The sequence below is a fragment of the Gopherus flavomarginatus genome, chromosome 2, assembly GCF_025201925.1.
Source record: "Gopherus flavomarginatus isolate rGopFla2 chromosome 2, rGopFla2.mat.asm, whole genome shotgun sequence".
Lineage (NCBI taxonomy): Eukaryota > Metazoa > Chordata > Testudines > Testudinidae > Gopherus > Gopherus flavomarginatus.
This window is the reverse complement of record NC_066618.1, coordinates 227,207,808-227,232,250: the sequence shown is the minus strand read 5'-3', so window position 1 is coordinate 227,232,250 and position 24,443 is coordinate 227,207,808. Positions and strand designations below refer to the sequence as shown.

The 24,443-nt window shown below is 41.1% G+C and overlaps 1 protein-coding gene across 5 annotated transcripts in view; it reads right to left on the bottom strand.

The window, feature by feature from the left end:
- Positions 1-24,443, bottom strand: part of SNTG1 (syntrophin gamma 1) — a 543,852-nt gene that overhangs the window by 117,847 nt on the left and 401,562 nt on the right. For all 5 annotated transcript variants that reach the window (XM_050942000.1, XM_050941999.1, XM_050942002.1 and 2 more), the window contains one exon: positions 12,745-12,783. In XM_050942000.1, the coding sequence (XP_050797957.1) occupies positions 12,745-12,783 (39 nt within the window). The remainder of the gene's footprint in view (positions 1-12,744; positions 12,784-24,443) is intronic.

The following is a 24,443-nucleotide window of genomic DNA, read 5'->3' as shown; positions in this document are numbered from 1 at the left end:
AGAAAGTCAGATTTCTTAAAATAATCTAGATAATTTAAGAATCACAACCAATTTATTTTAAATTGTGCAGTATGTCAACTCTTCTGTTTCATACTTCCATTGTGGAAGATACTCTGTGATAGAGCTCTTCCTATTGTGACAAAGTTCCTCCTCTATCTTGGTGGGTCCTGCACTTATTGGCGGGTTTGTTCACTTCAGAGATTCACCATGTGGGTCAGGGAGCAGCCCAGAGACCTTCCCCTCTGGTAGAAGCCACAATCCAGGTCAATTCCTCCTATGTCTGATCAGGAGTTGGGAGGTTTGGGGGAAACCCAGACCCATCCTCTACTCTGGGTTCCTGCCCAGGGCCCTGTGGACTGCAGGTGTCTAGAGTGTCTCCTGGAACAGTTGCACGACAGCTACAACTCCCTGGGCTACTTCCACATGGCTTCCTCCCAGCACTTCTTTATCCTCACCACAGGACCTTTCTCCTGGTGTCTGATAATGCTTGTACTCTTCAATCCTCCAGCAATGCACCTTCCTACTCTCAGCTCCTCGTGCCTCTTGCTCCCAGCTCCTCACATGCATACTATAAACTGAAGTGAGGCCCTTTTTAAACTCAGGGGCCCTGCTTAGCCAGACTGCCCTAATTGATTCTAGCAGTTTCTTCTCAATTGGCTCCAGGTGTCCTAATTAGCCTCCCTGCCTTAATTGGTTCCAGCAAGTTCCTGCTTGTTTTTGAACTGCCCCTGTTACTTTACCCAGGGAAAAGAGACCTACTTAATCTAGGACTAATATATCTGCCTTCTAATACTCTCCTGTAGACATCTGGCCTGACCCTGTCACACTATGTACCACTTCCAGCTAAAGTATTTCAGGGATATGAGTCAGTGCCTTCACATATGCAAGCACTGGAAGGACTGATCCCACTATAGCTTCTCCATCATGAATGGAGAAAATGCTGAAGGCATCTTTGCACTGAACTCCTTCAAATCTCTCTGACTGTTCTCCACTGCCTTTGAAGTCCTACTTTGAATTTGTTATATTTATTTTCATTAAAAAACTCAGCTTTGCCTTGAGCATGAGACAAAAATTATCCTTAACAGCATCAGAGTCCATTGCAATCATATCTAATCAGATTTTTTTGAAAAATATACAGTGTTTCATCATTATAACCACAATCTGGATTTCCTAGCCTGATTTTTATTAAGTAAGGATAAACTCTCAGTTCTAAACACATGTCAATAGGAGACAGTCTGGCAATAGGATTTAAAAATAAATGCCTCAATCTCTTGAGGACTGGGGGTTTGAAAATTTGGTATTCTATGTGTTGTAAAATAGCATGGGCTTTATAAATCTGTGCCCAAGAATATATAAACCAAATGTTCTCCTGTGTGCTAAACATATACAACATGTTACTTATGGCTCGGTAAATGACATACCTGTCACAATCTCTATTACTAGGAATAACTGCTTGAAAGAACAAAAAGTTTAATGTAACACATTATGAATTCTGAGTGACTTTAAAAAAATATGTTTTACATTGTATTTGTTTAGCTAGGCTATTATTTTTAATATCAGTTCCACTTGGGATATCTTTACGATATATTGCTTCTCAGCGTTTTCTTCTGAAGTTACTCTACAAACCAACAATACAATAAATATTTCTACTGCCTACCATCCTACTTTAGGAATCATATACACATAGGCATAGCTTGACTGCTATATTTGGAGGGGGGGATGGTGCTGGCGGAGGGGGCGGGTGAGACAGGCCAGCTTAGTGGGGGAGCTGCAACTGCTGCTGCTGCAGAGACATAAGCCCAGGAGCTGTGCCACTCTGGCACAGGCTGCCACAGCTGCTGCAGCTGGACTTTATGGTGTCACTTTTCAGGTATTTCTTGGTGCTGCTGCCTTCCTGCTTGGACTATTGCTGCTGCCAAGAGGATGCTGCATGCCAGGCTCCTGCTTCCCTGCAGCACACAGACACGCATGGCAGCACAGGCTCCACTGGGACCACCAATCCAGCCAGCACCACAGACTACTGGACAGGGAGGAGGAAAAAGTTGGGGGAGGGGGAGGGCTGCTGCAGCACCAAGCCTCCCCTGATCATGGCATCCCCCCAACCATATCATCCCCATAAGGTTTGCCCCCTGTTTGTGGAGGCAATGTCTCCCACCCAAAAAACCCTACACTCATGCAGGGTAAAGACTGCCTGAACATTTATTTTTCCTGCCTTTGGCCTGCCTAACTGTGTAAGCTTAACAATGTGTCAGTGTTGTTTTTATACACATATACAGAGTACACAAACTGTATGCGGTTCTAATTTCTGTGCTATAAAACATACATACACAGGCAGACAAAGACATTGTTTAGCTAGATAAAGCTATAGTTAGGATTGTACATGCAGTATTTCATTAAGAGATCAATAACTAGGACTTTAAGAGTGCATTGATATAGGGCCTTAATAGATTTTCTTCCCTGGCCTCCCATGAAAAACAACACTATTATTTGTGGCCGGCTGTATATTTGTACATTCTAGGTCCCAGACTGAAAAGATTTAATTCAGATGATCAATATTTTAATATGATAAAATAAAATGATGCCAAATATTTTATAAAAGATATTAAGAAAATGAAAAATGAAATTAATACTTTATCTCAATTAGATGATGAAGTTTAAATATGCCACAGTGTGAAAAGGATACACTAATGAAATGTCTAGTGTCTACTGAGTTTCTCCTCCTGGTATTAAGATAATGATAAGAATAATATTAACTTTTGATAGCACTTAATCTGTGGATCTCCTTGTACTTTACCAAAGGTGGTAGGTAGCATTATTTTCATTTTAAAAGTGTGGAAATCAAGGCAAAAATAGGTGAAATCACTTGCCCTCATTCACCAAGCAGTCCAATGGCAGAGCTGGGAGTAGAGCCCCGGTCATCTGAGTCACAAGCCAGCGCCCTGTCCAATGAGGTGCACTGCCTCTCATCATACAAATCTCTCACAATTGTATTTCTTGTCCCACTTGGTGAAGAAAAGGGGAATATCAATAGTTGATTGTGATAGGTAAAGCTGTGCGGTGCTATATTCTTAAGAATTAGGAAGGAGAGGGACAGATCAGGTTTTCATAGACACCATAATATTATTGGAGGTGCAATCAGACTATTTGAGCACATATAAGACAGGGAATGAAAAAATAAGATGCCATTGCACTCATTTTTTTCCCCCTGTACATTGTAATTAAAAATTATTTCAAAAGGTTCTTGGAGTCCCATGTGTTCCTTCAAGAGCAGATACCACTAGTTAAACTATCTGCTTCATTGGTTCCAATTAGTTTATTTAATTGACACAATTCCCCAAGAAATAACATTTGTGTAGACTTATTGAAGATTTTCATTCTTGTCTAATAAAACTAATATTATCCTTGGGAACTTTTAGACTCTCGCTCCATGCAGTAAAGGAGCCGTCACAATCAGTGGTTACAGTGGCTTTGGTTCTAACTTCAGCTTCAGGTGAAAATTAAAAAATGATCAAAAAGAACAAATCCATGTTTGATAAGTACGCACTAGGCTGAAGTTATTAAGTTGAGCTTTACAAAGAGTTGGGGGTTCTCCCCATATTTTTCTTTTCTAAATATCCCTAGACATAAGGGAGAAACCTGCCTTTTACGTTGAAGTGTTATTGTGACAAGTTCATTTTTTGGGTCAGTCACCTCTTTTTGGCACCTTGTGTGAGGCCAGAGAGGTCCAGCACATGGCCATCATTTGGGACATGTGTTTGTAGACAAATGCTCTGCTTGCATAACATTGTTTCTTTGTAAAACAGGCCTGCTTCAGCGCCTGTTTTGATGGCACTTAAAAAAACGAAATCCAACAATAAAATGTAAGTGACCAGAATGTAAATGTAAAACTATTAAAATCATAAATGAACATTGTTGATTTAACAAATGCTGCTCACACTATGAACTGTCAGCCCAAACATCTTCCACATATCACTTTTTAGAAAAAATAGAAATCCTTTATTTGTCTTAGTCATTTGTAATGGGCCTGTCATTGTACTATCTATACTTCCAATGAAAGCATCCAAGTTCTTTGAAGACTTAACACCAATATACAACAACATCTAAGACTTTTTTCTTTAAAAGACGCATCAACAATGGGATTAATGGCTCCCAATCCTGCTGGAAAGGTATAACAAGTGGGGTTCCGCAGGGGTCTGTTTTGGGACCTGTTCTGTTCAATATCTTCATCAACGATTTAGATGTTGGCGTAGAAAGTACACTTATTAAGTTTGCGGACGATACCAAACTGGGAGGGATTGCAACTGCTTTGGAGGACAGGGTCAAAATTCAAAATGATCTGGACAATTTGGAGAAATGGTCTGAGGTAAACAGGATGAAGTTCAATAAAGATAAATGCAAAGTGCTCCACTTAGGAAGGAACAATCAGTTTCACACATACAGAATGGGAAGAGACTGTCTAGGAAGGAGTATGGCAGAAAGAGATCTAGGGGTCATAGTAGATCACAAGCTTAATATGAGTCAACAGTGTGATACTGTTGCAAAAAAAGCAAACGTGATTCTGGGATGCGTTAACAGGTGTGTTGTAAACAAGACACGAGAAGTCATTCTTCCGCTTTACTCTGCGCTGGTTAGGCCTCAGCTGGAGTATTGTGTCCAGTTCTGGGCACCGCATTTCAAGAAAGACGTGGAGAAATTGGAGAGGGTCCAGAGAAGAGCAACAAGAATGATTAAAGGTCTTGAGAACATGACCTATGAAGGAAGGCTGAAACAACTGGGTTTGTTTAGTTTGGAAAAGAGAAGACTGAGAGGGGACATGAGAGCAGTTTTCAGGTATCTAAAAGGGTGTCATCAGGAGGAGGGAGAAAACTTGTTCACCTTAGTCTCCAATGATAGAATAAGAAGCAATGGTCTTAAACTGCAGCAAGGGAGATTTAGGTTGGACATTAGGAAAAAGTTCCTAACTGTCAGGGTAGTTAAACACTGGAATAGATTGCCTAGGGAAGTTGTGGAATCTCCATCTCTGGAGATATTTAAGAGTAGGTTAGATAAATGTCTATTAGGGATGGTCTAGACAATATTTGGTCCTGCCATGAAGGCAGGGGACTGGACTCGATGACCTCTCGAGGTCCCTTCCAGTCCTGGAGTCTATGAGTCTATACCAAACAACATTTGTTGGTGTTTACAAACCAACTCCAATAAGGAATGAATATGATTTCAGATGGTAGTATCTGTTTGTGGCATGTACTGTTGACACTATGGAGAAGGCCACATTAGAAGTGCAGAGATTGAAAGGATGTGATCTGACCTCTCTTTCCTGCTATGTAATGCTCCATCTGTTCTCCTAGTTACCTCAATCCCTTTGCCAATTGTATAGTAAACTGCTGTGGAATATCCCAGATCTCACTAACTGCTTCTCCAACACTCTGACCAAGTGACTCAATACAACTGCCTTCCAGCTTCACATATTCTACACCCTTTGACAAGGAGTCCAATGGCCTTCTCAGATATTAGCTTCTCCCAGTGGGCAGGCTTAATCCACTTGTAAACTATGTAGTATTCTGAGGGCTAACGTTGACAGTGCCTTTTAAAAGGTTTGGTTCTCTACTGAGGTACAAAGAAGAGACACCTGCTCTGATTTATACTGAAACACAGGATGGGGAAGACAAATGAGCCATACTTCTATTGGTTTAGGGAATCACTGTCTTATAATATATGGAGATATATCTATCTCATAGAACTGAAAGGGACCCTGAAAGGTCATGGAGTCCAGCCTCCTGCCTTCACTAGCAGGACCAAGTACTGATTTTGCCCTAGATCCCTAAGTGGCCCCCTCAAAGACTGAACTCACAACCCTGAGTTTAGCAGGTCAGTGCTGAAACCACTGAGCTATCCCTCCCCCTTAAAGTGGTAAGAGTCTCAGAAGCCTCTTACATTATACTATAAATTGTACTTCATTCAGTGGACATCTTTTCTTCTACTTTCCATCACATCTCCCTGAAGAGAAAGAAGGGTGTAAGTTTGAAATATATGTATATTTCCTTTTTTGTTTAAGTGAAATATAAATACTTAATCAATATAAGACTTTCTAGGCCTTAAATTAAGGAGTAATCAATGCCTAGTTGCATGTATGGCTGTATAATGCAATACAAGGCAATGATCACCACAGAATTTACACCTTATTGTGTATTTCTGCTTAATCTAACAGCACAAATTCAGCTTCCCCTCAGAGTTTTAATAAGCACTTGACAATAGGAGCTTCATTCCAGAGTCTTCCCCCTCCAGAATAAACCCGATCAAAAACTTCACTGTGACAGCAGATGTTGATAGTGCAGATGTACTGTCGGACCTGAAGGTTCATTAACTGTCATGAGATGCAAAGTGGCAATTCTGAGGAGCCACAGTTATGGTGTATTGAAAAATATTTAGCTCAATAGACCTGCAAAGTCAAAAATCCCAAATGAGGCAGAACATAAACACTGTTTCCCATGTACTGCTAGAATCATATTGAGGGTATTTTATTTGAGTAACATCTCACTTTTTAGCAGAACATCCTGTTCCATCATTTCACTTTTTAAAGTATTATAAAAGTGATATCTTTTTGGAGATTATAATCCCACAATTGAAACATTTGTATGTTTCAGCAGAGATGTCTGTCACTCAAACAGATGTTAACCTATCAACCTCTCACATAATGACAGTCACCTTTATGACTGGAGTAAAGGTGCCTTTATTTTTGCCTGAAGCTGGCATTTTTGGTGGCTAATGAAATGGCTAATGGAATGGCAATATAGCAGAAAGAATGGTAAGGCTCCAGCAGTTTTTGGATGGTGGGCTGAATTTTCGCCAGCTACAGAAATTTGCCTCTTAAAACAGAAAGAAACATTCATGTATTGTGTAAGCACAATGTGCAAATATTGGACAGTATATTCCAGTGCTATTTTCATCAATATAAAAAACTCTAACACATAGAATAATTACTTAAAGAGCAGTTATCTGATTTACTTATAAAGGTTAATCTTGGCTATTTCCTCTAAACAGAGTATCAATTATATCACTCAATAGCAGCTTCTCATGTACAGATCATTTCCTTTTTAAGTGAGTCAGCTCATCGCTAATACCATATAATTGCAATTTGTGCTTTGCCTCTATAGCACAGAAGGGTGATGATCATAATGTACTGGTGAAAGTGCAATTTAACGTAGAAGTAAATCAATAACATAGAAAATTACTCAGCTGATTACAACATACTCCCTGATATTGAATTTACCCCCAAGGTTACTGCCAGATTTAGTAAAGTGTGTCTGGGTGGGGGGAGGAAGAGACACACAAGTCTCAGGGTGTGTAAAGGAATTCCACAGCTAAGTATAACCAAATATTGTACAAACCTAACCAAATATTATAACTACTTCTCAATGTGGGAAACCCAAGGAGTCACCATCTTGCACAGCACAGCTTCTGACTGCACTCTCCTGAGCACAGACTGCAGAGGCTGCTCCCTTTGCACACCTCAAGAGTTGCACTGCACTACCAACGAAGTTGGACATACTGGGGTGAGGAAATGTGCCCCATTTTAGTATGGTACATCCTGTGCAATCCCATGTGCTCCACAGAGCACAAGGAGGGATCCTTTCCTGCTATAAGCAAATGGGAAATTCTGCACCTGAGACAAAATTTCTCCCCAGTCTTCCCTTGGAGCTGCACAGTTCTCTACCATCCACAGCACTGGGCTGTCCTTTAAAGATGCAAGCATTTTCTTCTTATCTGTGCTTGAGTTTCTTGATCCTTGAGGAGTCATAGATTTTTTTTGTCATTAAGAGAAAATAAGATTAAAAACTGAGATCATAAAAAAATTAAAGCAATGCAGATTAGTTTAGGTATTTATTTGCAAATTGTCTAGTAGGTAGACATAAAATAGATTAAGACTGGATTTTACATATGTAGCGCCTTTCACACTCAAAGTGATTCTCCAAAGTACTTTGCAATAATGTAATAACTGTGCTCAGAAAGCTACTGGAATGTTCCCTTAGCTCTTCCAAAAATATGATCCTCAAAAAAAGAAGGGAATACTGATGAGGTTACTATCTTCAAAAAGTGTGATGAATCCTTGAATTACCAATTTGAGAGTATTTACAAATGGGCTAAAGAAGAGACACCTGTTTCATGATGAACTTGGTACTGCCTGTGTTTTAGCATCATGTAAATAATCCAGAGACATTTTAACACATAAGATATAAAAAATGTAGTATACATATAAAATTGGGAGAAGAAACTGCTTGATTTTAATCCAATATGGGCCCAAACTAACTTTGAATCCAACCCTTTATAATTTTCAAGGATGATTATATTCAGAACTGTGAATGCAAGCCCTTTCTCACTGGTATTAGAATGGATCTAGGATGGATCAAAAACTAGAAAAATTTGGATGCCACTGAAATTTCATGAGAACAGAGGATTTTGAAAGTTTCAGTCTTTAAGAGGGTGCCAGGCCTCTGAAATTTGGGTCAAAAATTTCACTTGGCAGCACTGAATATGTTACCATTGAATCCAAATTCAGCCTCTAGCTATGATTCAGCCTTAAATCTAAACCCTAACTCCATTATAAAACTAATTCTCAGTTGAACAATATCTCAACACCATGTTAACCCTACAATCGTGATGCACATTCCATGTGGATCACAAATAAAAACTGAGAGTCCCAATAGCTGGTGAGGGATTAGCAGTAAGGTCTACAGCAGCTCAGAGGCAGCTGAATTTGGCTCCCCTTGCCAGGAAGGGTTGCAAAAGTTGGTAGAAAGGCCTGGTTCAGGAGTTCTCTGGCAAGCTGTGAGGTAGATTTCAGATTGAGATCTGTCCATTGGCAAGCAGTTATGGATTGATTAGGATGAACAGCACAGAGGAGGGTTGGGGTACTCATGAAGGGGTAGTGTATGAGATCAGGACCTGCAAATGGATATACACTACATGCCCTTTTACTGAGGAAAAAATGTACATTAGTCTGCAGTGTTGCAAGGGTCAACAAAGAAGCCAGTGTTACTTTTTTGAACTCCCTCTAGCCTAATGATCTGTCTCTCAGGAGCTGACATTTTCAGTGCTTCATACAAGAGCTGCAAAACAGCGATGAGCTCCAAGAAAAGGTGACATCTGTGCTTCCTGTTCCACTTTGGCAGATCAAATATAGAAGCCCTTGGCTATCACCTTGAGATATTCTAACCTTACTGCCTATCTGATAATGGGCCTGATCCTCTTTCCACTAAAGTCATGGGATTTCTGCTCAATATGTATGAAACTGTAATATAAATCCAGGTTTTTCTTCAATTACTTGTATTTATTTTATTAGATAGTATTAGATATGGAGAACGGATAGGGTTCAGAGAAAATAAAAATATCATTCAGTTTTAAGATTTTGCTTATTTTACAGTGGTATTTTCTTTACAGTCATCACTTCACTACTGTTATATTCTCCTTCCTCAGCCTCCCCTGACTTTATTCTCCCCATTTCCTAGAACCTTCCTGACACCCAGTCCCTTAAGGACACATCCTATTCCTTTGACTCTTTTCCATCATAGAATCATAGAAGTGTAGGACTGAAAGGAACCTCAGTAGGACTTCAGTAGACAGGAATAAATAATAATTAAACCATTCCTGAGAGGGGTTTGTCTAACCTGTTGTTCAAAACCTTCAGTGATGGAGATTTCACAATGTCCGTCACCATTTTGTTCCAGTGCTTAATTACCCTGACAGTTAGTAAGTTTTTTAACCTGAGCAGAACACAGAGAATGAAAAAGAGAGACACAGACAGGCTGAAGGACCTGCTGAGAACATAATGTCTGACCTTAGAAGCTGAGGTTTTGGGGTCAGAGGTGCAAGCTGAAAAGAGTGTTCCTGGTGCTGCGATAAAATAAAGTTTTCTGCTATTTGAGTCCTTCTGTGGACTTTACACATTCTTTGTAAATAAACAGAACTGCATCAAAGAATTGCATCAATTTTTCTGCCTAACTGGAACAACCTAAGAGACCCCACATTTTCGGCTAGCTGTTCAGCTCAAAAAGGGCTAATGCTATTTTAGCTAGTGCTTTTATAAAATGATACTTCAGTATACATATATTTAATCACTTTCAATGACAATGAACTATTCTCTCCCTCTTCCACCCGCTAGTTTTTACAAAGTAAAGTTGTGGTACCAACTCAGTCTCTTTAAATGAAATTCTTTAAACAAAGTTCACATTTCTGTCCATATTTTTGCACCATGAAAAAACAAACACCTAATATATTTGTAAATTTCACTGCCAATGGAAAATTCTGTATAAAGCTTCTATAGACCCAGATAAACATAGATGAAAAAGTCAACTAATTTATGTGCACCTGAAGCATTAATAATGTCTAAAATTAATAAAGTCAGATATTTCAGTAGCTGAAATTTTAGCAAAGGAGAATATTTATTAGAAAGCAAATTCCTACATATGCAAAAACAGCAGTATCTTTTTTATTCTCGCTCAAACAATCTTTACATAGTCAGCAAAATATTTTGAATTTTACAACTCATCTTGATAGCCAAATACTCACACAAGCCATTCCTTATTTGTAATGGTAAAATATAATATTCTCCATAACTTGTTTATCAGCAGATTTATTTGTAATAAAAGTTAGATGAAGATGTTTAAATTAGAAGAGCTGGTCAATATGGGCTCAGAGCTATAGACAAGCATAGACGTAATTTTACTCACCTGAGTAGACTTATTTGCTTCATAGGGACTTCACGCATGTAAAGCTTTTCACATGTATTAGAGTAAGCAGGTTTAAGCCCTATCCTAGTTTCTCTTGTTCTTTAGTATATAGCACCTTACATGTTCATGGGTTTTTAATTCGACATATAAAATAAGGAAGCTATTTCCCTGAAATGGTTTGCACACTAAACAAATAAAAATATACAAAGTTTGAGCTAATCACTATAGCTAAAATATAATATTGTTAAGAAAATCCCCCAAACTAATTTCCCAGTCAGATCAATTTCAGAGTTCAAGGTTTCTTATTACATGGGCACATTAATAATGTACTTTCATAAAGCAAAGCAGTTAGTTCCTGAATCCCCAGAGTTATTCAACTTCAGATAGACAATAACTCATTTTACTAAAATAAATGTGGAAATGAAAATGACACACAAGACCATATTTTAATAAGCAGATAAATAATGCACTGTTAATGGAACAACAAAATGGCTTGATCCTTCTCTGAAGTTCATGTTGATGCTAGCTATATATTAGAAGACAGAAATTACCCCTAAATTTGTGTGTGACTGGAATCTTTTCCTCAAACAGATAGACAGTATTCCGTTAAGACCACACAATACTTATCTTCAGTAACAAACAAACAAACAAACACTTTTGTTCAAATCAAGCCAGGAAGGACATCTGATTTTGAAATCACTGATCTCTCAAATTCCTGCATCCTCACAGTTCGGTAAATTATTTCCTTTTTATATATGAAATTCTCTAATTTGTCTACCTCCTTTCATACCTCCTTGATATTTTGGCTGTTTGCCTGAAATTTTCTATGGTAAGTCCTGAGGGAAAAATGAATTAATTGCAGACTCGTTTACAAATAGCATGTCCAACAAGCTACTCAACTCAAGAAAGTTATTTTTGCTTTTTAAGCCTATGAAACTCTAATGAAGAGGAACCAAATGCCATTCTAAACACTGGTACCTGGAGGTCCAGAATAGCAGAAAGCATTGCACAGTTATGCACTAGCCTGCTGAGCCATTATATCTATTATTTGTATTTGTATTATTTTTTGTTGATTGGTAATTAATGTTGAGCAATGAATTCATAAAAAAAAAATCCCGATCATTTAAACCTTAACTTGCTAGTTATCTTTTGTTTACTAAGCAATTTTCTTTCCTTATTTTCAGATGAGTCAGCAGCAATCTTTATGCTACAGAATACTAAGTGATTTTACAGTAACTGTTCTTGAATAAGTTCGAGGTGAATTGACATCTTCAGTGAAAACAGAAGTCTTATAGATACTTGTGGCGCAACTGCATTCTCTACTTCTGTGGATGACTAATAATCTTTTAGTAAGAGTGAGAGGAAGGAAAAATTCCTTTAAAATCCAAGCCAGCTTTAATAATGAAAGTGTCACCAAAGAGGAGAATTCCTCAGAATATCTTCATTCTCAAGACACAATAATCCTACCCCTCTTTTCATTATAAAAGTAGAAAAAAACAGAGATGCATTTAGGAAACAATGGGCAAAATCCTACTTTTCTTGAATACCACAACACCCTTTCATTTCAATTATCTAGTGCAGGGATCGGCAACCTTTCAGAAGTGGTGTGCCGAGTCTTCACTTATTCACTCTAATTCAAGGTTTCGCATGCCAGTAATACATTTTAACGTTATTAGAAGGTCTCTTTCTAGAAATCTAGAATACATAACTAAACTGTTGTATGTAAAGTAAATAAGCTTTTTAAAATGTTAAAGAAGCTTCATTTAAAATTAAATTAAAATGCAGAGTCCCCTGGACAGGTGTCCAGGACCCCGGCATTGTGAGTGCCGCTGAAAATCAGCTCGCGTGCCGCCTTCGGCACGTGTGCCATAGGTTGCCTACCCCTGATCTAGTGTAAAGGAAGCTAATTAAGATCTAGCATCCCTTTCTTCTCTGGAAAAAAACAAAAACAGAGCAACAAAACAATTCCAACACAGGTGCTATGAGAATTATAAAATTTCCAAATATTTCTTTTTCTTACCTGCTGGTTTATGGGAAAATTCCTGTTGATTTTTTTTATCTATAAAAATTAATAAAAATTGATTAATAAATATACTAAATAAATGCAACAATGAAAGGCATTGTGGATGACATGTGAAACACTTGTGAGATGTTGTCCTCCAAATTACACTGGTGTATATCAAGAGTAACTCCACTGAAGTTAATGGACTGATACCAGCATCTAACTGTTGTTAATGAAAGGAGAATTCCTTAACCCAGTATATTGGACTGAGTGAAACAATTGTCCAAGCTTATAGAAATTACAGTACATGCAACTTTATTTCTGAACATTACAGAATCAATGGAAAATACTGCTATTAATCTCTATTTTTAGAACTTCGCAAACCTTAATTTTAAGTGTAACTTTCAGGTAATATTTCTGAAGCATCAAAATAGCTAACATCAATAGAACAGCTCTCAGTCCTTGAAATCATTCAAGGTACATTGGTCTAATAAATAGCAAATACCTACCCTTCCTAAAAACACAAATTAAAAAGTAGAGATGAGCCCACACTAAGCCCATGGAATCATGGGAAGTTCAGATGTCATGGCTAGTTGCTACCTCTATTTGGGTAGCACCAAAAGCCCAAAGCACAACACTTCCAATTATGAGAGAATCTGAATATGCAACAGACTTAGCTGTCCCTGCTAAGAAGAGTAAATTCACGTACGTGTGTGTGTGTGTGTGTGCGTGCGTGTGCACGCACACACTTTCAGAACAAGCTTAAAGGGAGCAAATCTTGTAACTCTACCATCTGCATTCCTAGATGAGACCTTAGATTTGATCGCTAGGGTTTATTTTTTTCTCTCCTAAACTATCTTACTGCCAATAGTTTCTGAGTCTCGGGGGAAATGAGAAAAACACTATTCAAACATTAGAGGATCAACCGTATTGTCAACTAGGCATCAATGGTAAAGCCAGCCAGGTCCCCAAACCAGAACATAACATTTACACTACTCCAATGTAATGTGTGACATTTTATGGGAAGATAAGATGAATCACTAGAGAATGTGTTTCCTCCAAAGTTTATAATCTCATCTAAATAAACATCCACACATAAAGTAGAAAGAAGCACTTCAATGGGTAAACTTAAAAAACAAAAAAATGTACTTTTCCAAAGTATCAACCCCCTCACCGGGTCATCAAGCAGATATTAAACACTTTGCAAGTCTTGAACAACCAGTTCCCACAGCTTTGTTATCAAAGCATATTTAACACTGTCAAAAATTTGCCAGCAGCTGCTGAATTTATTTTGGGTTTTGGGTTCACCCTGACCCCAAAATGTCACGAGTTTCAAAGCAAAGCCTCCCCACAAAAGTCTTAGTATCCTTTGTCTTCTGGGTTCATTCATGTCCAGGGAAAGAGAGTTGGAAGAGGAATATTCCAGCTGTTCCAAGATACTCAGTACAATTATTTGACACTAACTATCCTAAGGCACTTTTCTCAAGAGCAGGTATATTAAATATAGGCTACATCTACACTTCCTGCAAGGAGTAGAGTGCAGACACTAGATGCTCAGATAGCATGGATATAAACAGGAGCGTACATGGTGAGACGTTCCTTAGATGAGTAGAAGAGAGTGCCTGTCATAAACAGATAGCTAAGGGTTAATGTCTCTTTCACCTGAAAAAAAAAGTAACCTGAAGCACCTGACCAGAGGACCAATCAGGAAACAGGATTTTTTTCAACTCTGGGTGGAGGGAAGTTTGTGTCTGAGTTCTTTGTCTTCTGCCTGAATCTCTCTCAGCTAGAGAAGGATTTTTCTATTTCCTGATTTCTAATATTCTGTTTCCAAGTTGTGAGTACAAAGTTGGTTTTTTGTTTTGTATTTACATGTCTATAGTTGCTGGAGTGCTTTAAATTGTATTCTTTCGAATAAGGCTGTTTATTCATATTTCTTTTAAGCAATTGACCCTGTATTTGTCACCTTAATACAGAGAGACCATTTGTATGTATTTTTCTTTCTTTTTTATATAAAACTTTCTTTTAAGACCTGTTGGAGTTTTTCTTTAGTGAGGAACTCCAGGGAATTGGGTCTGCAGCTCACCAGGGAATTGGTGAGAGGAAGAAGTCGGGGAAAACCTGTGTGTGTTAGATGTACTAGCCTGACTTTGCATTCACTCTGGGTGAGGGGGAAGAGAGATTGACTCTCGGTAATTCTGTTCTCCAGGCTGGGAACGGGGAGGGTGGAATCCCTCTGTTTAGATTCACGGAGGTTGCTTCTGTGTATCTCTCCAGGAACACCTGGAGCGGGGGGAAGGGAAAAGGTTTATATCCCTTTGTTGTGAGACTCAAGGGATTTGGGTCTTGGGGTCCCCAGGGAAGGTTTTTGGGGGGACCAGAGTGCCCCAAAACACTCTAAATTTTTGGGTGGTGGCAGCAGTACCAGGTCCAAGCTGGTAACTAAGCTTGGAGGTTTTCATGCTAACCCCCATATTTTGGACGCTAAGGTCCAAATCTGGGACTAGGTTACTGACAGTGCCCTACACACCTGAACCCATAAGGCATATACCCTACATGGCTCCTACCTGCCCAACCAGTGCTCAGAACACAGATGGCCAGAGATGAGGCAACTCATAAACAAGAGATGGAAAGGCTACAAAAACAAGAAGAAGCCAACAATGCAGCCCACCAACGAGAGTTGGAAAAACAGAGGGAGACCCACCAACAGGCCATGGAATTAGAAAAGGCTAAGCAAAACACAGTCAACCCTAACAACTCTGCGCCAATGATTGTTCCACAGCACAGGAAATTTCCCACCTACAAGGCAGGTGATGACACCGAGGCCTTCTTGGAAAATTTTGAAAGAGCCTGTCTTGGGTACCACATCCCTGAAGACCAGTACATGGTAGAATTGAGGCCACAGCTCAGTGGACCCTTAGCAGAGGTGGCAGCTGAAATGCCTAAGGAGAACATGAACGACTATAAACTTTTTCAAACCAAGGCCAGATACAGAATGGGGATCACCCCGGATCATGCCCGTCGGCGCTTCAGAACCCAAAAGTGGAAACCAGATGTGTCATTTCCCAAACATGCCTACTACGTTGGGAAAAATTATGAGGCCTGGATATCAGGACACAATGTTAAAACCTTGGAAGAACTGCACCTCCTCATACAAATGGAGCAGTTCTTGGATGGTGTTCCTGAGGACATAACACGGTACATACAAGATGGAAAACCCAAAAATCTCGCTGAGGCGGGGGAGATTGGAGCCAGATGGATGGAAGTGGCAGAAAGCAAGAAAGCTACTGTCAAGGGGAACGAATACCCCAGGGGGCACACCGACCATAAACCCTACAACCGAGGGCAGCCAAAAACCCCACCTACAACCCAAGTAAAGCCACAGACACAGTATTCTTCCACCTCACCAGTCTCCAGTAACTCACCTCGGCCCAGTGACCCATCAGATGGAAGATGCTTTAAGTATAATGAACTGGGACATATCAAGGCCAACTGTCCAAAGAACGCCATCCGAATGCAATTCATTACACCACCATCACACAAAAGATCCCCAGGCCCGGATGCCTCTCAAATACCCTTGGAGCGAAGGGAAAATTTGAGAGTGGGCGGAAAGAAGGTTACTGCGTGGAGAGACACGGGGGCACAAGTGTCAGCTATCCACCAATCCTTCGTAGCCCCCAAATTCATCAACCCAAAGGCCAAAGTTACAATTTACCCCTTCATGTCACAAGCGGTAGACTTACCTACAGCTGAAAGGCCTGTCCAGTACAAAGGCTGGTCAGGAATGTGGACTTTTGCAGTCTATGACAATTATCCTATCCCCATGCTACTGGGGGAAGACTTGGCCAACCAGGTGAAGCGGGCCAAGCGGGTGGGAATGGTTACACGTTGCCAAACCACGCAAGCTTCCAGACCCATTCCTGTTCCTGAGCCGTCCACAGACGCCTCGTCTGTGTTACCAGAGACCCAGACAGAGGTAGTGGACCCGGATTCCATGCCAACCACTGAAACAGCCACAGCACCTCCAGTCCCAGGCCCGGAACTGGAACAGCAACCAGCACCAGCAAGTGCAACCACATCTTCAAACTCAACGCCAGAGGGCACCAGCGAGCCAGAACTGGCAGAAGCAACAGACAGCCATACCCAAAAGGCTCAGCCAGAGCCTGAAATACCCTCAGGTGCACCAGCGGAGAGCGGTTCACCGGCAACGGAAACAACCCCATCACCTACATCGCTTCCAGAGGGACCAAGCCCAAGTCCACAGTCTGAGGAAGAACTGGTAACCCCAGCCTCAAGGGAACAGTTCCAGACTGAGCAGGAAGCAGATGACAGCCTTCAGAAAGCTTGGGCGGCGGCACGGAGCACCCCATCGCCTCTCAGCTCTTCTAATCGATCCCGGTTTGTTATAGACCAAGGACTTTTATACAAGGAGATTCTTTCTGGTGAACACCGGGAAGAATGGCAGCCGCAAAAACAGTTTGTGGTTCCAACTAAGTACCGGGGGAAGCTCTTAAGCTTAGCCCATGATCATCCCAGTGGCCATGCTGGGGTGAACAGAACCAAGGACCGGTTGGGGAAGTCCTTCCACTGGGAGGGGATGGGCAAGGACATTGCCAAGTATGTCCGGTCTTGTGAGGTATGCCAAAGAGTGGGAAAACCCCAAGACCAGGTCAAGGCCCCTCTCCAGCCACTCCCCATAATTGAGGTCCCATTTCAGCGAGTAGCTGTGGATATTCTGGGTCCTTTTCCAAAAAAGACACCCAGAGGAAAGCAGTACGTACTGACTTTAGTGGACTTTGCTACCCGATGGCCGGAAGCAGTAGCTCTAGGCAACACCAGGGCTAACACTGTGTGCCTGGCCCTAACAGACATTTTTGCCAGGGTAGGTTGGCCCTCCGACATCCTTACAGAATCAGGATCTAATTTCCTGGCAGGGACCATGCAAAGACTGTGGGAAACTCATGGGGTGAACCACTTGGTTGCCACCCCGTACCACCATCAAACCAATGGCCTGGTGGAAAGGTTTAATGGAACTTTGGGGGCCATGATACGTAAATTCGTCAACGAATACTCCAATAATTGGGACCTAGTGTTGCAGCAGTTGCTGTTTGCCTACAGGGCTGTACCACATCCCAGTTTAGGGTTTTCACCATTTGAACTTGTGTATGGTCACGAGGTTAAGGGGCCATTACAGTTGGTAAAGCAGCAATGGGAGGGGTTTACGCCTTCTCCAGGAATTAACATTCTGGACTTTGTAAGCAACCTACAAAGCACCCTCCGACACTCCTTAGCCCTTGCTAAAGAGAACCTAAAGGATGCTCAGGAAGAGCAAAAGGCCTGGTATGACAGACATGCCAGAGAACGTTCCTTCAAGGTAGGAGACCAGGTTATGGTCTTGAAGGTGCAACAGGCCCATAAGATGGAAGCATCATGGGAAGAGCCATTCACGGTCCAAGAGCGCCTGGGAACTGTGAACTACCTCATAGCATTTCCCAATTCCTCACTAAAACCTAGAGTTTACCATGTTAATTCTCTCAAGCCTTTCTATTCCAGAGACTTACAGGTTTGTCAGTTTACAGTCCAGGGAGATGATGCTGAGTGGCCTGAAGGTGTCTACTACGACGGGAAAAAAGACGGTGGCGTGGAAGAGGTGAACCTCTCAACCACCCTGGAACATCTGCAGCGGCGACAAATCAAGGAGCTGTGCACTAGCTTCGCCTCATTGTTCTCAGCCACCCCAGGACGGACTGAACGGGCATACCACTCCATTGACACAGGTAATGCTCACCCCATTAGAACCCCACCCTACCGGGTGTCTCCTCATGCCCAAGCTGCTATAGAACGGGAGAGCCAGAACATGCTACAGATGGGAATAATCCGCTCATCTACCAGTGCATGGGCATCTCCAGTGGTTCTGGTACCCAAACCAGATGGGGAAATACGCTTTTGCGTGGACTACCGTAAGCTAAATGCGGTAACTCGTCCAGACAACTATCCAATGCCACGCACCGATGAGCTATTGGAGAAGTTGGGACGTGCCCAGTTCATCTCTACAATAGACTTAACCAAGGGGTACTGGCAAGTACCGCTAGATGAACCTGCCAAGGAGAGGTCAGCATTCGTCACCCATGCGGGGGTGTATGAATTTAATGTCCTTCCTTTCGGCCTTTGAAATGCACTTGCCACCTTCCAGAGGCTGGTAGATGGTCTACTAGCAGGACTGGGAGAATTTGCAGTTGCCTACCTCGATGATGTGGCCATTTTTTCAGACTCCTGGCCCGAACACCTACTACACTTGAAAAAGGTCTTTGAGCGCATCAGGCAGGCCGGACTAACTGTTAAGGCCAAAAAGTGTCAAATACGCCAAAACAGAGTGACTTACCTGGGGCACCAGGTGGGTCGAGGAACCATAAACCCCCTACAGGCCAAGGTGGATGCTATCCAAAAGTGGCCTGTCCCAAGGTCAAAGAAACAGGTCCAATCCTTCTTAGGCTTGGCCGGGTACTACAGGCGATTTGTACCACACTACAGCCAAATCGCTGCCCCACTGACCGACCTGACCAAAAAGACCCAGCCAAATGCAGTTAAGTGGACTGATGAGTGTCAAAAGGCCTTTACCCAACTTAAGGCAACGCTCATGTCTGACCCTGTGCTCAGGGCCCCGGACTTTGACAAGCCATTCCTAGTAACAACGGATGCATCTGAGCATGGTATAGGAGCAGTGCTCATGCAGGAAGCAACAGATCACAACTTCCATCCTGTCGTGTTTCTCAGCAAGAAACTGTCTGAGAGCGAAACTCACTGGTCAGTCAGTGAAAAGGAATGCTACGCCATTGTGTACGCCCTGGAAAAGCTACGCCCATATGTTTGGGGACGGCGGTTCCAGCTACAAACTGACCATGCTGCACTAAAGTGGCTTCATACTGCCAAGGGGAACAACAAGAAACTTCTTCGTTGGAGTTTAGCTCTCCAAGATTTTGATTTTGAAATTCAGCACATCTCAGGAGCTTCTAAGAAAGTAGCTGATGCACTCTCCCGTGAGAGTTTCCCAGAATCTAGTAGTTAAAAACTGTTCTTAAAATGTAGAAGTCTGTTAGTTATATACTTAGTGGTATATGTAAAGGTGCATGTGTTGTAGTAATCTGTTTATTTTAAAGTTCTAGAAGGAAATCGCCGCCAGTGAGCTTCCCCACTGTCTGCAATTTGGGGGGCGTGTCATAAACAGATAGCTAAGGGTTAATGTCTCTTTCACCTGAAAAAAAAAGTAACCTGAAGCACCTGATCAGAGGACCAATCAGGAAACAGGATTTTTTTCAACTCTGCGTGGAGGGAAGTTTGTGTCGGAGTTCTTTATCTTCTGCCTGAATCTCTCTCAGCTAGAGAAGGATTTTTCTATTTCCTGCTTTCTAATATTCTGTTTCCAAGTTGTGAGTACAAGGTTGATTTTTTGTTTTGTATTTACATGTCTATAGTTGCTGGAGTGCTTTAAATTGTATTCTTTCGAATAAGGCTGTTTATTCATATTTCTTTTAAGCAATTGACCCTGTATTTGTCACCTTAATACAGAGAGACCATTTGTATGTATTTTTCTTTCTTTTTTATATAAAGCTTTCTTTTAAGACCTGTTGGAGTTTTTCTTTAGTGAGGAACTCCAGGGAATTGGGTCTGCAGCTCACCAGGGAATTGGTGGGAGGAAGAAGTTGGGGAAAACCTGTGTGTGTTAGATGTACTAGCCTGATTTTGCATTCACTCTGGGTGAGGGGGGAAGAGAGATTGACTCTCGGTAATTCTGTTCTCCAGGCTGGGAACGGGGAGGGTGGAATCCCTCTGTTTAGATTCACGGAGGTTGCTTCTGTGTATCTCTCCAGGAACACCTGGAGCGGGGGGAAGGGAAAAGGTTTATTTCCCTTTGTTGTGAGACTCAAGGGATTTGGGTCTTGGGGTCCCCAGGGAAGGTTTTTGGGGGGACCAGAGTGCCCCAAAACACTAAATTTTTGGGTGGTGGCAGCAGTACCAGGTCCAAGCTGGTAACTAAGCTTGGAGGTTTTCATGCTAACCCCCATATTTTGGACGCTAAGGTCCAAATCTGGGACTAGGTTACTGACAGTGCCCTACACACCTGAACCCATAAGGCATATACCCTACATGGCTCCTACCTGCCCAACCAGTGCCTCCCACATCTACACTGCTGTTTTCAGCAGTGTGGTGTCCTGCTGCATCCCTGATGCCAGTGTCCTTCCACACCACAATGAAAAGTTCCAGCAGTGGGGTAAGTTTCTGGCAGAGGGGAGGCAGTGGAGGAAAGTTCTAGCAGGGGGAAGCAGTGACAAAAAGCGCAAAGAGCAGCCAGAGCATTTTCCCACACCTACAGTGGGATCCATGTAGCCAAATGGTAGGAGGAGGATCCTAAACCAGAACATCAGTGATGTTCCAATGACAAGACCACATTTGAAATTCAATTCAAATGTATTTATTGGACTATATGGCTGAATGGCCATATGTTAAAGGCCCTGTATCTTGACATGTGAACACCTTTGCTTAAATGAAAACTCTTGGCACAAGTTTAACTGTAGCATCACTACTGGTCCATCATAATTAAGGCTAAGATTTTGTCACAGATATTTTTAGTAAAAGTCATGAACAGGTCATGGGCAATAAACAAAAATTCATGGAAGCCTGTGACCTGTCCCTGATTTTCATTAAAAATATCCCTGACCAAGCGGGAAGGTGGTTCAGCATCCACTGTTGTTGGGGCTGTGAGTGCAAGCTCTGGTGTCCCCACCATGCAGCAGTTGAGCAGCTATGGGGTGGGGCTCCACTGCCCATGGAAGCAGGGAGCTCTGGGGTCCCCTGCCACCCATGGGGGCTGGGCTTCTGCGGGGTCCCCTTGTCCCTCATAGCTTACGGAAGACTGGGAGTTCCAGCCCCGGGGCAGAAAATGTCATGGAGGTCATGGAAGTCATGGATTCTGTGACTTCTGTGACCTCTGTGACATAGTCATAGCCTTAATCATAATAAATGTGTTTGTATTATAAGCACCACTTCATGTTGGGATGCCTGAGTTTCTATACTTGACATACATGGAAGTACCAGCAGTTACAACTGACAGAATCCATATTATTGAACGTACAAAGGAAGTACAATATCAGAAAGCTACCATGACTGTTTCTGGAAGTGACAAACACATTATGTTTGATTTACTGCTGAAGATATACCAAAAGGACTTACAAACAAATGGGAAAAAAAACCAACTAGACTAACCTTGGAAAGAAGCACAGTTGGTGTCAAGACTATCTTGGACAGATTAAATGGAATAATTGTAGTTTATATCATATTTCTGGTAGCTTATGGTGCATAGTTAGTAAAGGTCTCAGTCATTTTGACTGGAAAGAAGCAGTCAAAGGCAACACAGCAAAACATCACCTCACATGTGTGTATAATATATTCCTCGAGTATCCAAACTTGTAATTTAAAGTGGTTTTACTACATGCCTAAGAAAAACAGCATACAATGCAAATCTGTGTACATGATTTGCAGATGAGCAACATTCCTTTTAGCTTTTGATGAAGAAAATTATATAGACCCTTGAGTCAAGATGCTGTACATACAGTAACTTCCAACCCAACCAGCTTCACTTCATGTGTGAGGGCCTCTTATTTGAAATAGGATTCTGCTTTACATATGTTAAAATTATGTACACTAGACTGTCCTCATCCATGGATACTTTCAGGAACCTACACAGCAGCTGCAGCACCATTCTCTAGAGAAACTAGCTTCGGGAGGCAGTAAGAAGTCTCTTATATATATTTTGTTATTTTTTATTTGAATTCCAAAAGCTCAATATAGTTTCTAAAAATTTAAGGAAAAATTCCCATCAAAATTTGGTCTTATTTTTCAATGGCATGATATTTTACCTAGTTGGTTGTTATACTCTTCTATTAATGGAATGGAAGTCCAGGACCCACATTCGGTTTAAAACAACAGTTCTAAACTCTCATAGTAAGAACAAGATGCAGCTTGTCTAGAGGTTAGAGCAAAAGATTTGGCACTGGGAGTCTGTAAGTCTGTTCCTCAGTCTACTGCTGATTTACTGTGTAACCTTAATCAAGTCATTTAATCACTCCGTCTCATTTCCCTCATTTGTAAAATGATGATGATAACTTATCCACCTTTGTAATGGCTCTGAAAGCTTCCAAGGATGAAAAGTGCTATGAAAATGCCAAATATTCTTCTTCTCATTTAATGATTATGTTAGGATTAAGAAATGTCACTGATCAAATTTGTTTAAGTAGTCTTTGGATCTGGGGCCAATATTTTTTCAAAATGTAAATATATATGCCACATTTTTACAATTACTTTGTGCTACAGATTACTATTTAATCTGTTATCGTACTTTTGCTTTTAATATAAACTGGCTTATACTGTAGCAACAGAGATATTTACATAGACACATATGAGAGCTGGAGGAGTGTGTCTTGAAAATTATTTTCTACATTATACAGTTTCCTCATGAGTTTGTAGCTTCAAATTAAGATGGGTGGGGGGTCATGCTGCAAAAGTCACTTCTATATTTGTATGCCCCCCACATATAGGGTTGGTCTGATGCAGGGTTTTGGGGAGAGAAGGTGGCAATTTAAAACATCAGGGATTAGAATCTTATGGGTATCCCTCCTGCATTCTGTTTAGAATAATTGATGCTTTCATAACTGCATAGAATTAAATAAAAAACTAACAGCTGGTTCACATTCTCTTGCTTATACCCACTTTATTTGCTTTCAGGCGCTTGCCTGCTATTATAAATTTCATGGTAAACTGAGTACACGCTTTGGCCAAATGTCTTTAGTAGACTGAGTAAAATGACCTTACTTCAAATTCTTTTTAAAATGCAGTAGCAGACATTTAAGCATACAGGTATGGACTAGGACATTGACCAGCTTTGTATTCAGTGTGTTCAGGTTTGCAAGTTCAGGAGTTTGGTAAATCAATGAAATTTGGCAGTTTGGCATCAATGTTTTCTAAGACGGAAGAGTAGTAGAAGGAAATACAATAAAAAAGAGAGGTATTTTACTCAATAATATAAAATATAGGCCAATGAAACATCACTTCCTGACTGAACTTGATGCTCTGTAGGAATTCGGGTGTTGATTTTAAAAATATATGTAACATTTATGCACTGGTGCCTGTGTCTAAAAGAGATTCTGCTGCTAAACTCCAATACATTTGGCAAATGTCTGTACCTGAGGCAACAAGGTTAAAGAATTTTTCTGTAGACATGAGTGATAACATAAGAAATCTCATCTGGGCTTGCTGCATTTGGCATTTGAGTGAATCACAGCCACTTTCGCCTCTCTATCCAGCCATGAGAGTGTCATTTCAGAGGAGAATTCTTCCTAACAAGGAAATCTTTGCACTACCTTAATGAGAAGAGACTGTGATTCCCCTTAGTTGGCTTGTTTTCTAAATAAAAAAAAGTTACTAGGCTCTTAGCTTCAGATGCCTTGAATCTAGTTCCCTCCTTAAAGGTTAGGTGTCCTTTTCGGCAGCTGCACCTCTCCTCTCATCTAGCTAGCTTACTGGCTAGCATCCCAGTGACAATGACAGAAGGGGCATGCACACCCCATGATAAGCTTCCAATTTAGGATGGATAAAGAGAAGGTATTTCAGAAAAGGAGTCCAGAGTCAGATGCTGTACAAGATGATTGCCTATAGGGTTTTCA